At 40.7% G+C, this 14,558-nt stretch overlaps 1 protein-coding gene across 3 annotated transcripts in view; it reads left to right on the plus strand.

The window, feature by feature from the left end:
- ntrk3 (neurotrophic receptor tyrosine kinase 3) overlaps positions 1–14,558 on the plus strand; it is a 229,911-nt gene that overhangs the window by 181,083 nt on the left and 34,270 nt on the right. For all 3 annotated transcript variants that reach the window (XM_023953663.1, XM_023953662.1, XM_023953664.1), the window contains exon 12: positions 2,557–2,745. In XM_023953663.1, coding sequence (XP_023809431.1) covers positions 2,557–2,745 — 189 coding nt within the window. The remainder of the gene's footprint in view (positions 1–2,556; positions 2,746–14,558) is intronic.

The following is a 14,558-nucleotide window of genomic DNA, read 5'->3' on the forward strand; positions in this document are numbered from 1 at the left end:
AGTCACGCTTGTTGAGGTTTTTCCTAAAGATGTCCTGGATTGAATTTTGGTCAGCGAATCGGATCAAAATGAACGAATATCGCCTATAAATCAGATCAGCGATAAAAAATTATGATATGAATCAAATCCTTTTCTGGATTTCTGATCTTCCTCCTGAACAATCTTCCCTGCATTTTTCTTTTTTCAATGACTTTTTCAATTATAAATTAAGTTTTTTGTTGCATGTTTCACTGTTGCCATTGCATTGGGTTTCATCTTAAACTATAAATCACATTAGTGAACATCACTTTTTAATCCACACCCAGCAGCCAGTTTCCATGATGTCCTTGTTCTTTCTTATCATAAGGGGGTTATGAATACAAGCGGCTGAAATGAGCTTCCTCCGTAGGGTGGCTGGGCGCTCCCTTAGAGATAGGGTGAGAAGCTCGGTCACCCGCGGGGAGCTCGGAGTAGAACCGCTTCTCCTCCACATCGAAAGGAGCCAGCTGAGGTGGCTCGGGCATCTAGTCCGGATGCCCCCTGGACGCCTCCCTGGAGAGGTGTTCCGGGCATGTCCCACTGGGCGGAGGCCCCGGGGAAGACCCAGGACACGCTGGAGAGACTGCGTCTCTCGGCTGGCCTGGGAACGCCTCGGGGTCCCCCCAGAGGAGCTGGAGGAAGTGGCTGGGGTGAGGGAAGTCTGGGCATCTCTGCTCAGTCTGCTGCCCCCGCGACCCGGTCCCGGATAAGCGGAGGAAGATGGATGGATGGATGGACCCAGCAGCCAATCAGAATCGAGTACTTACCCTGGAACATGGTATAACAGAAATGTACTCCGTCGAATGGTTCAGGCTTCTGTGTTGTCCTTCTGATAATGGACACCTCGTCTGCCATTATTTAAACTTAAAAATCTGTCAATTCTAATGTTTATTTGTACACATCCTCCCCTCACAGATCAGTGTTAAAATCTTTAGGCTTGACAGTTTGAACATCCATTTAATCCATGTCAAATGCAACATTTACATTTTTTTGTGCTCAACTTTAAAACTCACACGTCCTTTTGATTGGTCAGTTCCATATTTTGCCATAAATATACTCTTGCCTCATTCAAGCTCTCAAGGGCGACAGCTGTTAGGCTGTGAACTGTTTGTCCCTACTGTCAAAATAGCGAGTGACCATGGCCACGCCCAAATGACACCTGGATCATAGATCAACCAAGGCAGAGTCATTTGATCTCACCTCTCATAAGCCTCCACTCTTCTGTTCCATCCCTCATTCTGTGCCCTTCATTTGACAATGTTGTGCTCCTCTGCACTCAGTCCACATAGGTGTAACTATGAGTGATGGCATCCCAGTAGACTTTAAGGAAAAAGAAGAAAAAGTGTTGGAGTACTCTTGGTTTAAAATGATTTTGTATTTTGTTTAGATGTTCCCAAACAAGCTCCCTTTGTCAAAAGAAAAAAAAACAGCTATTTAAATCACACACACACAAAAAAAAAAAAACTAATGGCAAATGTTTGGATTGTTGCATTTGCGTTATTAGAGCTTTTGTAAAATAAATATTATTATTATTTTAAAAAAAAAGTATTGTAAATAGTTTCATCCTTTTAAACTTTTACATGACACTATTAGAGAAAGTTGGTTTGGTGCCTGAACAGTCAATCTGAGGGGTCTCTGTCACCCATGAAAATGCTTTTAAACAAAACCTGTTGAAGGGTCCTGACAGGTCTGCTGCTGTTTACACAGACAAGACAAAAGCGAAACTCGTTCACTGTTGACGTTCATGACAGCTGATTGTCAGCTGTCAAGTTTCACCCAGCCAGTAAAAAAAGAAAACGCAGCTCGACAGCTGATCTGATGAAATTTTCCCTAACCAATTAATTCAGACGACTAAAGAAGCTTTATTGCTCAGTTTTTTTGTGCAAAAGTCCAAATGCGCACATCTGTGAGGCAGCAACTCCGTCAAATGGAACAAAATGCTTTGAGGGTAAAAAAAAAGAAAAGTTTGCAAATGAAAATACCCCCCTCCCCCCTTTTTTTTTTCATAATCCCCTTTTACCAACTGTGTTCTCTGAATGAGAATCTCGTGGACATTTAAAAACAAAAATAACAAAACAAAGGGGAACACTGAAGTGTTTCTCTCTTTTTTTTTTACATTGTTACATTTTTTTTTATGTGGTATTTGAAAACCCCGTCTGGTATTTGATTCTCTTTTTCAGTGTTGTTCAGGACCAATTGACATTTTCTAATATTTTCTTGTCTTTTACAACAGAAATGATCAAATTATCACTGAGTACTGTTCTACTTTTTTCTCCATAATCTTTCAACTTGTAGTTGATTTTTCTTCATTACCTTTGGTTAGCATTCTCAAGATTTTATTTTTAGTTTGAGCTCATTTTCACTTTCACTGTTTTGGCGTTTTAGGAATTAACAACTGTAATTAAAAAAAAAAAAAAAGAAAAAGCTTTAGCTCCTAGTATCCATAACCCAGACATTTGGAAGAAAGCAGCTTTCTACAATGAAGAGTTTGATCCCTACAGTAAGCATCTGATCTCTTTCTTTTGTTTTTTTGTCCAGGTCCAGTAGCTGTAATCAGTGGAGAGGAAGACTCTGCCAGTCCTCTTCACCATGTCAACCATGGGATTATAACACCTTGTACACTGGATGCAGGTCCTGATGCGGTTGTCATAGGGATGACTCGCATCCCTGTGGTGGAGAACCCTCAGTACTTCAGACATGGACACAACTGCAACAAACCAACCACTCGTAAGTCCGAATCTACACACGGCTCTTTAAAAGTAAAGTTAAGTCAGGATTTCTTAACCGGAGAGGTTCCATGTTTAGTGCTTCGTTTGACCGCAACCTGACCTCCCACTGTTGTCAGTTCTGTCTTCACTTCCTGAAGCCCATTTCAGTTTGCTTACAAGCACACAGCAGACCTGAGTTGGTGGATTAAAACATAACATTTGTATGTTAGTTTGGGTGACAGAACAGTTCTCATCATATGCTCTTACCATCTGCTACCTCTGCAGCTGAGTCCAAGATCTGCCAAGACAGAATCAGCCTGTCAGATGAGCAACAACTTGTGTTTGTAAACCCGTAACCTTCTCCCCACCAAAATCTCCCAGCCTCCCCTGGGGCTCATGTTCCAGGTTGAGGAATGACAAGATCACTTTAAGGCCTAATTACTCACAATTACACCAACCCAAACTTCATAGAACAACTGTGTCAGCAGCTACCTGCAGCTTCCATCTAAATGATGCAAATCAGACTGCAAACATTTAGGAAAACGGCTCCCTCCTTCTTTGTGCACCCCTCCAGTTCATATCTGGCTCAATCTCAAAATGGCTGCTGGTCAGCTAAAAGAAGGCGGTGTTTGAGCTGGAGCCAATGAGAACACAGAAAATCCCATTTAGAGGTGATAAATAAATGACGGTTCTTATGTATTATGAATTGCATGAATTTTTAATGTCCAGTCAGTGACTGATTTATATCTTTTCTCGCCTTGCATGGAAGATCTGATTGCAAACTAATGAATGACAGAGAGAACAAATGAAACTTTAGTCAAATTTCTGCACACCTGAAACTGAAAGTCTGACTGTGCACCGAATGTTCTTCCCCTCTGTGCACAGAGGGCCTGTTTTGTTTTTGATTTACTCAATGCGCGTGAAGAATAGAAAACTGTCGGAAAAGGACCCAGAATTCGTCGTTGTAATGGCCGCTGCTTTCCGCCATTGGCTCGGAAACAAAATGGATCTAAACAGCCTCTGCCTTTGCCGATCGTTGGCTGAATATGAATGTCTTTCCCCTCAGGACAAGCATGCAGGAAAGGAACGTGTGCGTTGGTGTTGCAACTGTGTACTTGGACAACAGGGAATCAGATTCTATGCATGCACGCGGATGCTGACCAACTGTGTGCTCACCTTACATTACCCCTCTCTCTCCATGCTTTGACCTGTCAGGGGTCCTTTAGATGCCCTTTGCTCCGCCTGCTTTGCTCAGCATGATTTGTTGTGCAGCACTCTCACAGATACGCTATAGCTTCTGTACTGATGCTTGACCACTAATGTATTCATTCATCTACTTGAAAGCTTCTTACCCAGGGAAAAAGCATGCTGCCAGGATGTCCGTCACACACACACACACACACATACACACTATAATTCTGGCAGCAGCACTCATACATAAATTTAAACACGTCTTTTTAATCTCCGCCCATCAGGAGGTCGCTAAGGTGAAGGTCAGTCCCGATCAACCCTGTGACATTAAGGTCACCTGCAGTAATAGTAATAATAATTAAAACAGCGAACAGCATTTTATGCACTACCCACCCTCGCTGCCCCCTTTGACCCGCCCTCATGGGCTGCTATACACGCCTCCCTCTTTGCCCCCCTCACCTTAATCAGACTTGACAAATTCATTAAGAAGACACACCGCCGGCTTTCCTATTGGTTTTATCTCCATAGCAACCATTTTATATTTTGGTTGCCTGGGGGTGACAAACAGGCCTATGTCATTTTTAGAAGAATCATCAAAAGTATTTTTTTGAATTTGCTTGGCAACGGAGGAACATCCACATTCCTAATATGTTCAAATCTTGTCATATAATTTTGCTCATTTTAAGTCAAAGATGCATGAATTAAAGTTTTACAATATTCTTTTTCCAGCTCGCCATTTAAAATCTACCACTTCCACATCCAAAATTTTATCCCAAGTAGCTTCCCAATGAGGTTCCAGGAGTTGTAGCTAGTACTAAAAGCAATTTTTGGAAAATTCAAGATGGCGTCCTTTCCTCGAGGTCAAAGGTTAATGAAACTTTGGTTGTAGTTTTAGACTTTATCTAGTTGTGTTTGTGTAAAATTCTGTAAAGATTGCTGGAACAAAAGTATTATTTTCCAATATTGTGCAAAAATCACCTGATTTCCCACTCTGCCACAAAGTGGCCGCCAAGCCAGAGGTCCTGTGGCCATCCCATAATAATCATAATAATTTCAAAACTTCCTTTGGCAATACCCAACACGTGTGTTTTGTTATGTTGGTAGATTTAGATTTTTCTTTTAATTATGAGGTCCATACGAGATTATTGCCCCGTTTATTTCTGATGGTTTCTCCCGCTGTGACATCATCCGTTTTCTTGGGGTGGCAGTTGTTTACTTTGCCCAAAATACATTTATACACTGTACTAGGTGTGTGCAAATTTTGGCGAGTTTTCGAGTATTTGGCAGAGGTGAAATTAAGCTCAAACTATCCGAAGAAAAGAAGAATTGCAAAAACAATCTGGTCCTACAGTCCAGGACTGCTGCAGGCCAGAATTAAGGAGAATCAGTGCAAGAAAACATACATCAGGATTGTTAGACTCCTGAAATCACTCAGTTTCTCATATTGTCCAGGAGAAAATAAAAGTTCAAAACGAATACCAGCCATGTTAGCTGCCCTCTTCCTGAACCGCTAACCTGAGCACAGGCAGCTGTGAACAGACTCCAGAGGCTGACTTAGGCTTTCACATGACTGTTTTTCTGTTGCCACTTTGCAAGCACAAAGCAGCGACGTGCAATCGGTTTCTGTCCCGCAGGCCTCGACTTTAGCTGCAGCAAACAGACGAGTTAAGCTGCCTGGGAAATTCGTTTTGTTTTTCACAAAGGAAGCTGAAAAGAGTCGATCGAGGGGGAAATTTTGCCACATTAGAGAGAAAGAAAAGGAAAGGAAGCAAATGACAATTCCTAAGCCTCATGGAAGATTCCTATCTATTCAGATTCCTCGTCTCCCAAGACGTGGCTTTGTTTTATTACTTAGCTGTTTTAATTACAGACTCGTCACATTCCACCAGCCGAAAGCATGCAAGCGCTTTGACGTTTGAGTTTCATCACATCCATGTTATTAGGAATATCGTTGCAGGTTCGGCTCGGACAAACCTCCCCCTCACTGTCCGCTCTGCCTCTTCTGTAACGGAGACATAATTATGCTCAAGGTGATGTTTTTGAAGATTGAAAAGTTTCCAGCAGAGAAAAGGAGGAACTAATTTGGCAGCTTGAAAGCCCTGCAAATGAATGGAGATGCCGAGCAGATTGATTGAAAAGTGGTTATCATTTTTGCTAGGCTATGATTCCATAAATTACAGTCTGAAGAAACTGAACAGCTCGGCAGGCGAGTCGGCTGTGAATTCAAACTACCTGCTTTAGTTTCTTACTCTGAAAGTTTGTCTCAGAACAGAACACGAGCACCTTGGATTAGCTTTAAAGAACCACACTGATGAATAGTGTTTTTGCTGTTTTTAACATGTTCTTGGCTTTGAATCGTTGGGGGAGCAACAGTCAAATGCTTTTAACCTTATGGCTACATGGAGCGGTATCTGTGTATATTTCATTAACAGTACATGGAAGACATGGATGATGTTGAGAGATCAGGTTTTTTTTATTTTAATGAGCTCTGCCAAAGCATGGGTAATCATGTCCTGATGTCTGGGTTCATCAGATCATTCAGAGACTCTCCCAGTACGGTGAGGTTCACTTCTGCTGCAGTAGCTGCGTCTGAATGACGGCTGTTTCCGTCACTCTGTGACCCAGGTTGATGACTTGCTGTCCTGCATTATTCCGGGGAGGCAAACAATGAAAATATGACTAAAATTAGAGGATCTTTTATTATTTTCTTGATGCAAATAAGAAAAAAAGCATAAAGTTCAGAAGAAGAAGAATCAGATTCTCCCTGTATTGGATTTGGACTCCACCTGGTGATCACATCGCTAAAGACGTCAAATGCCCAAAGCTGACTCACTGATTGGTTGACGTGACGCGTTGTCTTCTCCAAAGTTCAGATATTTTTACTCTGGACACACCGGGAAGCATAAATCGCACAGCAGGACCTCAAATTATGTCTGTAAATCAACTTAGCACTTAAACTTGTTGCTTCTGCCGTGCAAATCGCATTCAGTGTGAACGCAGCTTAAGACTTACAATAGTGGGCCACAAGCTTCCTGCTCCGCTCTGTTGTAGACGACTAGATCCACGTTCATCTTCGTTTTAGTCTGTATCTGGCTTAACACTCTACAGCTGGATAGTTCCAATATTGCTCACCGTTTCTGTTGAACAGGTAATGTAGGCTTGGGGTGTGAAGATCTGAAAGTAAGTGGAGGAGAGTATATACAAAGGGATGATAGGAAATGGGGGCAGGCTTACTCCATGCCAACAGTCCTGCCCAGTGACTGAATAGGAGAGCTGGACTGAGTGACCCCTCTCCCGCTATATACAGGAAGTGCCCACTGGACCCAAGAAGCCAAAATCCCATAGAATTCTGTAGAGAAACAAACAGCTTCTACGCAGTCATTCTATATGTCAGAATATCCATTCTTGCTTTGATACATTCTTTTAACATGCTCTTGATAATACTATTTTTTCATAATATTTTTGACCAATTAGATACGTCAGTTAAAGTAGGTGAGCTCACTTACAGTGGAAGGGGTGTGGTCTTTTTATAAGTTCACTTCTGATTGGAGAGAGTGGTTGCCATAGAAATGTAGACTCAGACCGAGTTGAACCAATCTTCGCTTGGCGTAGGCCTTATTGCAAAATCACTGAATTTACGTTGTTTCATTGGAACTGGAAACTGGTCATTTTCTATGGGCGCTTGGTACAGTCAATGGTACCGCCCACAACTCGGAGGTGAATTTCTAATGTACTCCTGCTGGTCTGCAGAAGCAATGTCCCAGAAAACAACACAGTTTTTGGGTCTAAAAACGGCCCAATCACTATTAAAAGACCAAGGGGAAACGCTTTTGCAATAGATAAAAAAGATGATCCAAGCGGGACTTTAAAACCACATTTACTTTAAGTGCATTCACACTCAGTAAAACCTGCACACAAAAAATCCGAGAGGCATTCCTGTTTGTTACAGGTACAGAAATGATAGGATGTACAACATCACTGCTTCATTTTGAACCTTTAAGACGAAGAGGATTATGTTTGCAGGTCTGCACAACCTTTTAGTGTTGGTTTTCTACTCCACACACATTTCTGAAGCCTTGAATGTTCTCTCAACTGAGAAAAGGAAGACACTCACAAAAAGCACTTTTATATTATTTTAGAAACAACCTTTGGAGTGTTTCTACAGGGACTATCAGCTTAGAATGGATTATATTCCGCACATTCTCTAAGATGTCAAATATAGCTAATCAAGACTTAAAGTAACTCCCCTGAGTTCCGAGTCTAAAGCACTTAGTGCATAAATGCACTTAATGTTTTAGCTTTAATGCTACTGAATACATTTTCTGTACTTCATGTTTGACAAAAGGACTTAAAAATTAGAAATATTTGGTCAAATCTAAGTTTTTTTGTAATATTGTCATTTCATTTTTCATTTTTTCATTTATTTATTTGTTCCTTTCATGAGAATTATTTATGCCCAAATGTTTACATGTTTGTTTTAAACTAATAACCCCCCTTGTTTGATACTTGTGACTGTCTTGTGTTCTTATCATCAAAATAACAACACAAAATCTCCAAGACTTTTCCCCGATCCTCCTCCAGACGGCCATTGAGGATTTTCACTTTAAATAATCTAGTCAGTGTTTTGCCATTTTGTCCAGCATCTCCCTTACATTTTCTTTCACTACATCCCACTGTGATCCTATCACCTAATGGTAAAGAAAAGAAAATAGCTCAAGTCAGACATATACAGCCTAGAATCAATCTGAAAAAAGTCTTGCTTTCAACAATTCAACAATACACAGGAAGAGGAGTGACTCCTAAAGTGGAGGAAGGGGTTTACCAGTGAAAGCTCCCCCCAAGCTGGTGTGAGCCACAAACAAGCGCTGCAGATGAAAGCCCTAGAACGCCAGAACTGCGAGGAGAACCACTCTAAAGCAGCAAACTGCCAAAGAAAACGGCCACACTTTCTTTAGGAAAACATTCTAAGGCCATGCAGAACAGAAAAGGCATGTTATAAGATTCAACAGTGAAAGTGTGACTATATGGTGAAGTTTTGTTTAAACACGAAAGTTTTGAGTGTAGATTTAAAGGAGAAAAGCTGAAATGATATTTCTGAGATACAGATAATGGCAATGAGTTCCAAACCTGGAAGAGCTTTAAGAAACTGTGAGGTTTGTTGAGTCATAAATATAATATATAATTACCGCTACGAAACCCATTGAGACGACTGTTGTTGTGAATTTGGGCTATATAAATAAAATTGAATTGAATGGAATAATATGGAGAAGACAAATGAGTACAAGGCAATGAATGGCTGGGAAAATTTAGCAAAAGAGTCATAAATTTATTGCAGAGGAATTAAATACTAAATACTTTTACAGCCGATCTATGATTTTACACTCAAACTTTGGTGTTTTGCAAATACTAAACAATCTATGGCAAGAACTCAAACTTTGTTTGCAATTACAAGCTTACAAACAACAAACAGATCATTCTAAGTTACAAATTATCATTTGTGTAGTTCATTACCCAAATTCTCTCTGATTCTGCATCCTGTGGGAAATCCTAAGAGGTATTCATTTTTTAAGGCTGTGGTGGAAGCAACATAAACATCAAATAAATGAAGAAAATGGTTTGTTATCAGAAAAATTGGTCTTTCTGCTTAGCTTTATTCTTTTAAACAACAGTCATCTGAACTTTTGCATTGCTTTGTGGGTCAACAGCTTTATTTTGACCCCCTTCGGTGTAAAAGACCCCTTTTTATTGGCACATCTGATTGAACCTGTTCAATGTTGCTCCACTTCCTTAAACAACTTGCTGAAAACAAACTAACTGCATTTATTCAGACTTGAGAAAAACACGTGTTTATTAGAGTACTTTGCAGCAAAAACAGAATCATAAAACAACATAAAAGAAATACTTTTCAGGTTGCAGACGCATAATTTTCCCTCCTCCTTGTAGCTCATTTCTTTGGTCAGATGAAGTTTTTTTCAAGCACATATCACTCTATATTAACAAGAGGCTGAAAATAGAGACCAGTACTTGAAACTTGATTGGATCTAAGTGTGTCTGAAGCCTAATATTTGCTTGATTGAGGCATTATTTAAGAAATGCAACCAGAACTCCCTTCAGAAAAAGACACTAATGATGCAATGAGTTGGAGGAATCATTTATTTCATCATTTATTTCATTAAAACCAATCTGATTTAAAAAAAAAAATGGTTTGGGGTGTTTTTAACAGGTTTTTGTGGCATTTTCTAATTATGGAGGACATTTAAAAACAAAACTAGGATTAAAATTGCATGTGAAGGTATTTATTCAAGTCACAGTGAATCAGGAGCAGATGAAAAAATGCTTTTTGAAATATAACTTAGTTACTTAGAAAATACAAAACAAAGCTCACCGCTCCATCCCATTTAGATGCATCCATTCTGTTGTAGAGGACTAGATCCATGTACATCTTTGTTTTCCTCATCTGAGCTGGTATCTGCTTAAAAACGGTACGGCTGGATAGCTCCAATATTGCTCGCCATTTTGGTTGCACCAGTAATGTTGGGTTGGGGGTGGGAAGGGCTGTAACCTATCGGGATAGTGTGTAAACAGAGAGCTCTCAGCATCAGGGATGAAAAGATGGGTGGAGTTGCTCCACTCCTACGATCATGGCCACAACTTAAAGGCGAATTTCTACTAAACTCCTGCTGCTTTGCAGAAACTATCTCCTAGAAAAAGACGCAGGTTTTTTGATTTTGCTTCAAAACAGAAAAATCATTAATAAAGAGCATGTGGAACACTTCCAATGGATCAGAAGATGATCAGAGGGGGTCCTAATGCTTTTTAGACAGTTGTTTAGAAAAACAAAAAATGTTACAGGGAGAAATTTGATGTTTTAAAATGAAACCATCATGAAATTTAAAAAAAAAGTCTGCATTAGATAAAATTCCAGCTCCAGTAATATCAGTCATGGTCTGATGTAAAGAGAGCAGCTGGCTGATTTCCTGAGCTCCTTTCTAGTCCGTACTGAACAAAAGCATCAGGATGATTTCATGACTGACACATTCTGCACTTTTTCCAGGCGTAGGTGTTTTTTTTCAGAAGCTGCACTGCAGCAGCAGACACACAGGTTAGCCAGCCACAACAGGCAGGAGTAGATATTCAATGAGTCAACAGTGAACGCTGGCATTCAAGTCGTACAGTATAGTTACCCAACAGTGCAGGCATGTGCACTCCCTCTGTGCTACAATGAATTTATTGCCAAGGGGCTCTTTGTACGTTATCCGACTCTGGATGAGCGCCTCTCGCCTAACTATTTAAATCCTGTGGTGCCGTCAACGGCTAAACCACTGGAACATAACGGTTATTTCAGTGAAATGATTTCCCTTTTGATTTCCAACATGAAAGTAAAATGAAGGATGGGAGAAAGACAATCCGCTGTTTGGGGCGAGGCCATATTTGTTTTTGAATGGCTTTGCAGCATTAATCTAAAAAAATATTAATCAATGCCCTCAAGGTACCTGAGTCTAATAAGTTTTTAATTTAACTTTGTGCTGTTTAGGAGCTGCGGCTCAGTGTGTCTCCAGTCTTTCTACCCAGCGGGACTGTGAGGAGACAAACATTGATCGACCCGCCACAGGAAGAAAAGTGCTCCCACTAACCTGTGAGCAGTTAACTCATGCATGGATGCGCACCGTTGGCAGGTAGTGAGAGACAAACACCTCCCCCCCACAACACCGGGGAAAGTTGTGTGTCGGTTGTGAGATGCACGCACACACAAACGGACAGGCGGAGAACAAAGCCCTCCAAACATCTGCTCTCCCCCGGCATCCTGACCCGACTCCCCGAGTAAATCTCAGAGCAGTGCCGTCTCTCCCTTCAGGGACAATGTTTACTGGCATCCAGGCCTCAAGTGAGCCAGGACAAATGAATGATGCCGAGCTGTGGGATAGAGATTTAATCTCAGGGCTTTTCAGAGTGCCACTCTGAGTGCACGCCTGCTGCCTTGCTCCGCCTGCAGAGGAAACTGAAGGTTAAAGTAACTTGTCTGTGCCCCTGTCAATAGCCTGCTCCATATTAGTGTCTCCAAACCCATCAGTGGGAAGAAACAATGCAGTTGTGGGTTTGTGTGAGCCAAACAGTCCAGAGGACTTTATGTCTGCAGGAAAAGGGAGCATCTGGTTCAAAAGAGCTAAACTGGACTTTAATGCAGCTGAAGCGTTTCTTCAACAATTCCACTGGCATACAATAGAAAAATGAAAATCTCTTCACCATTTAGTATTCACTACAAAAGAAGATACGTGTAAACTCTTCTGTTATATTTTAATTTACTAACATTAGTTCTTTGCTTGAGGTCAGCATGTCTCCAACAATTTAAACCTCTCAAAAATGAATATAATTAGTTTTGCTGATAAAAAATGATGCCTCGGGTTTGTTAGACGACTTTCAAAATATCTATTTAAACAAAATTAAAAAAAAGACCCTCCTGCAACCAAACGCTTAGAAAAACATTCATACATTTAAAGGCCCAGTAACTAAACATGTTTTAAAAAACAGATCTTTTTGTTGTTTTAATGTTTAAAAATCTTGTTTTCTGAGACTAATTAAAAAGCATCTCTTCAGTTCTTCAATTTAAATTTCAAACACTTGCTTTTATTCGTTTGCTTTTTGGGTCATTTATGTAAAAGTGAATCCATGAACTCATCAAATGAGATTCAACTTTTTATTCCCATTTGTCTTCCTGAATAAAAACATCAACAGAAAGTGCATCCTATGAAGAAAAATTTATTATACAAAACGTTTGATCTCTTCAGACCCATTGTGGAAGATATGTCTTTCTGGTGGCCGAGGGTAAAAAATAGTCCAATATATTTAATTGGTGTAAATATTTATTAGGTTTTAGCTGGATGCATAAACATTCTTTGAGCCGTGGTCACATGTACCCGTGCGGAGATGCCTCTGGTTTTGGGTTGTCTAAGCCTGTGGAGGGTTGTAGAGAGGAGCGGCTGCTCTTAGAGGAAGCGCAGAAGTATGACCACCTCAAGGGGCGTGATAAAAATGGAACGTACCATTGTTGGTAGGTGTATCTTGAAGTATTTGTAAGGAGAATGGAGGTTACATGCACTTGTGGCGCGTTTGTCGTACAGTGCCCTTTTGCCGTTTGGGCGGCAAGTGGCTCAGGCGGTAGAGCAGGTCGTCCAGTAACTGAGGGGTTGGTGGTTCAATCCCCGCTCTCCCCAGCCAGCTGTCATCCTGGCATCCCGCATGTCCACACAAACAAGCTTTGATTGTCTTTTTTTTTCAGTCAGCTGCACATCAACAGCAGTAACTGGTTCTTTGTCCAGTGTGCAAGGTTTGCCCATAGAAAAAAATGTATGTGCATGAACATTTTGGCTCTATGGGCTTATGGAGCAGTCTATTATTCATTGCCCGATGACAACCCATATCCATCCAATAGGGCAGTATAGAGACTCAAGCTTTGACTAGCTTTTTGGGTTTGGTAGTTGAGGAACTTTCCTTCTTATTTTTTCCTGGAAAACACAGACATTTGTAGAGTTTCTTTAGTTTTGAACCTTTGTCCTGGCAGCTGACGCCTCATTCTGTGTTTTTGCAAGCTCAGCTTTAACTCCACAAACTGAACATCAAGGAATGTTTCAAAAAGTCTGTGTGTCAGAAATGTTAAAAAACTGTGTGAAGCGGTTGGCGCAACTGTTGGTAAAAGGCAATTGTATTTAACTGAAATGTAAAGTAGCCCTCACTGTTTGACTTCCAAGAATAGAGAGAAGGAATAAGAGATGAGAAAAACATAAATCAGATGAAACAGGAAAAAAAGGAGAACTGAATGACATATTTGATCCTCTACCTTCTAATAAATGGCAAAAGAAAATCAGATTATTTTTTTTATCTGATTCATCCAGAAAGGATTTGTGTTGGGAAACATTTGACAGTGCTGATCCTCCCATCATCTGGACCAAAGGAGAGGAGAAATGATTGAATCAACAAAGGTGGGATTGTTAAAACCAGCAGGAACAGAAATGAGCAGGTGAAAGTGGAGTCTGTAGGCAAGGCCCAGAAAGTGTGGGGTATATTTGGAGCGTCACGTCTGTCAGAACATGTTCTGAATTAAAATGTTCTCAGGTTGACTTTTTTCCCCCCTCCTTTACTCTTGAAATGTAGATTTTGAGTCGGCGAGTCGTGACAGCAGTGATGTGTCGATGTCTCTGGTGGGATTTTCACCCAGCAAAGTGGCTGCCAATGTCTGCAGACACTGTGGTGTTTGATCTGCTGTGAAACTGGGACGTTTCTCTGTGTTTTACACTGATTTTAGACATGATAGATGCGGCCCGCCGGACACAAATGCCAAAAAAGGAAGTGACATTTTCTATGAATCACTTCCAACTTGGTCAGGAGCAGATGGTCAGAAGTGACACCAAAAAGTCAGGTTGAGCAAAGAACGTTGAATGTTTATTCATCTTTAACAGCTAATACATTCGTTAAGCTAGTTCTTCAGGTTCTGAACAGATTTACAGCACTGGATATATACTGTTAATATACAGGAATAGTATTAGCAGCTGCTTGACATGTTAATCCAAAAAAACTCCTCACTGAAGGGTTTGAACCCGTCAATACCAGAGCTGTCCCCGGCAACAGGAAATCGCCTTTAAATTA

The sequence above is a fragment of the Oryzias latipes genome, chromosome 3 (genome assembly GCF_002234675.1).
Source record: "Oryzias latipes chromosome 3, ASM223467v1".
Taxonomy (NCBI): Eukaryota; Metazoa; Chordata; class Actinopteri; order Beloniformes; family Adrianichthyidae; genus Oryzias; species Oryzias latipes.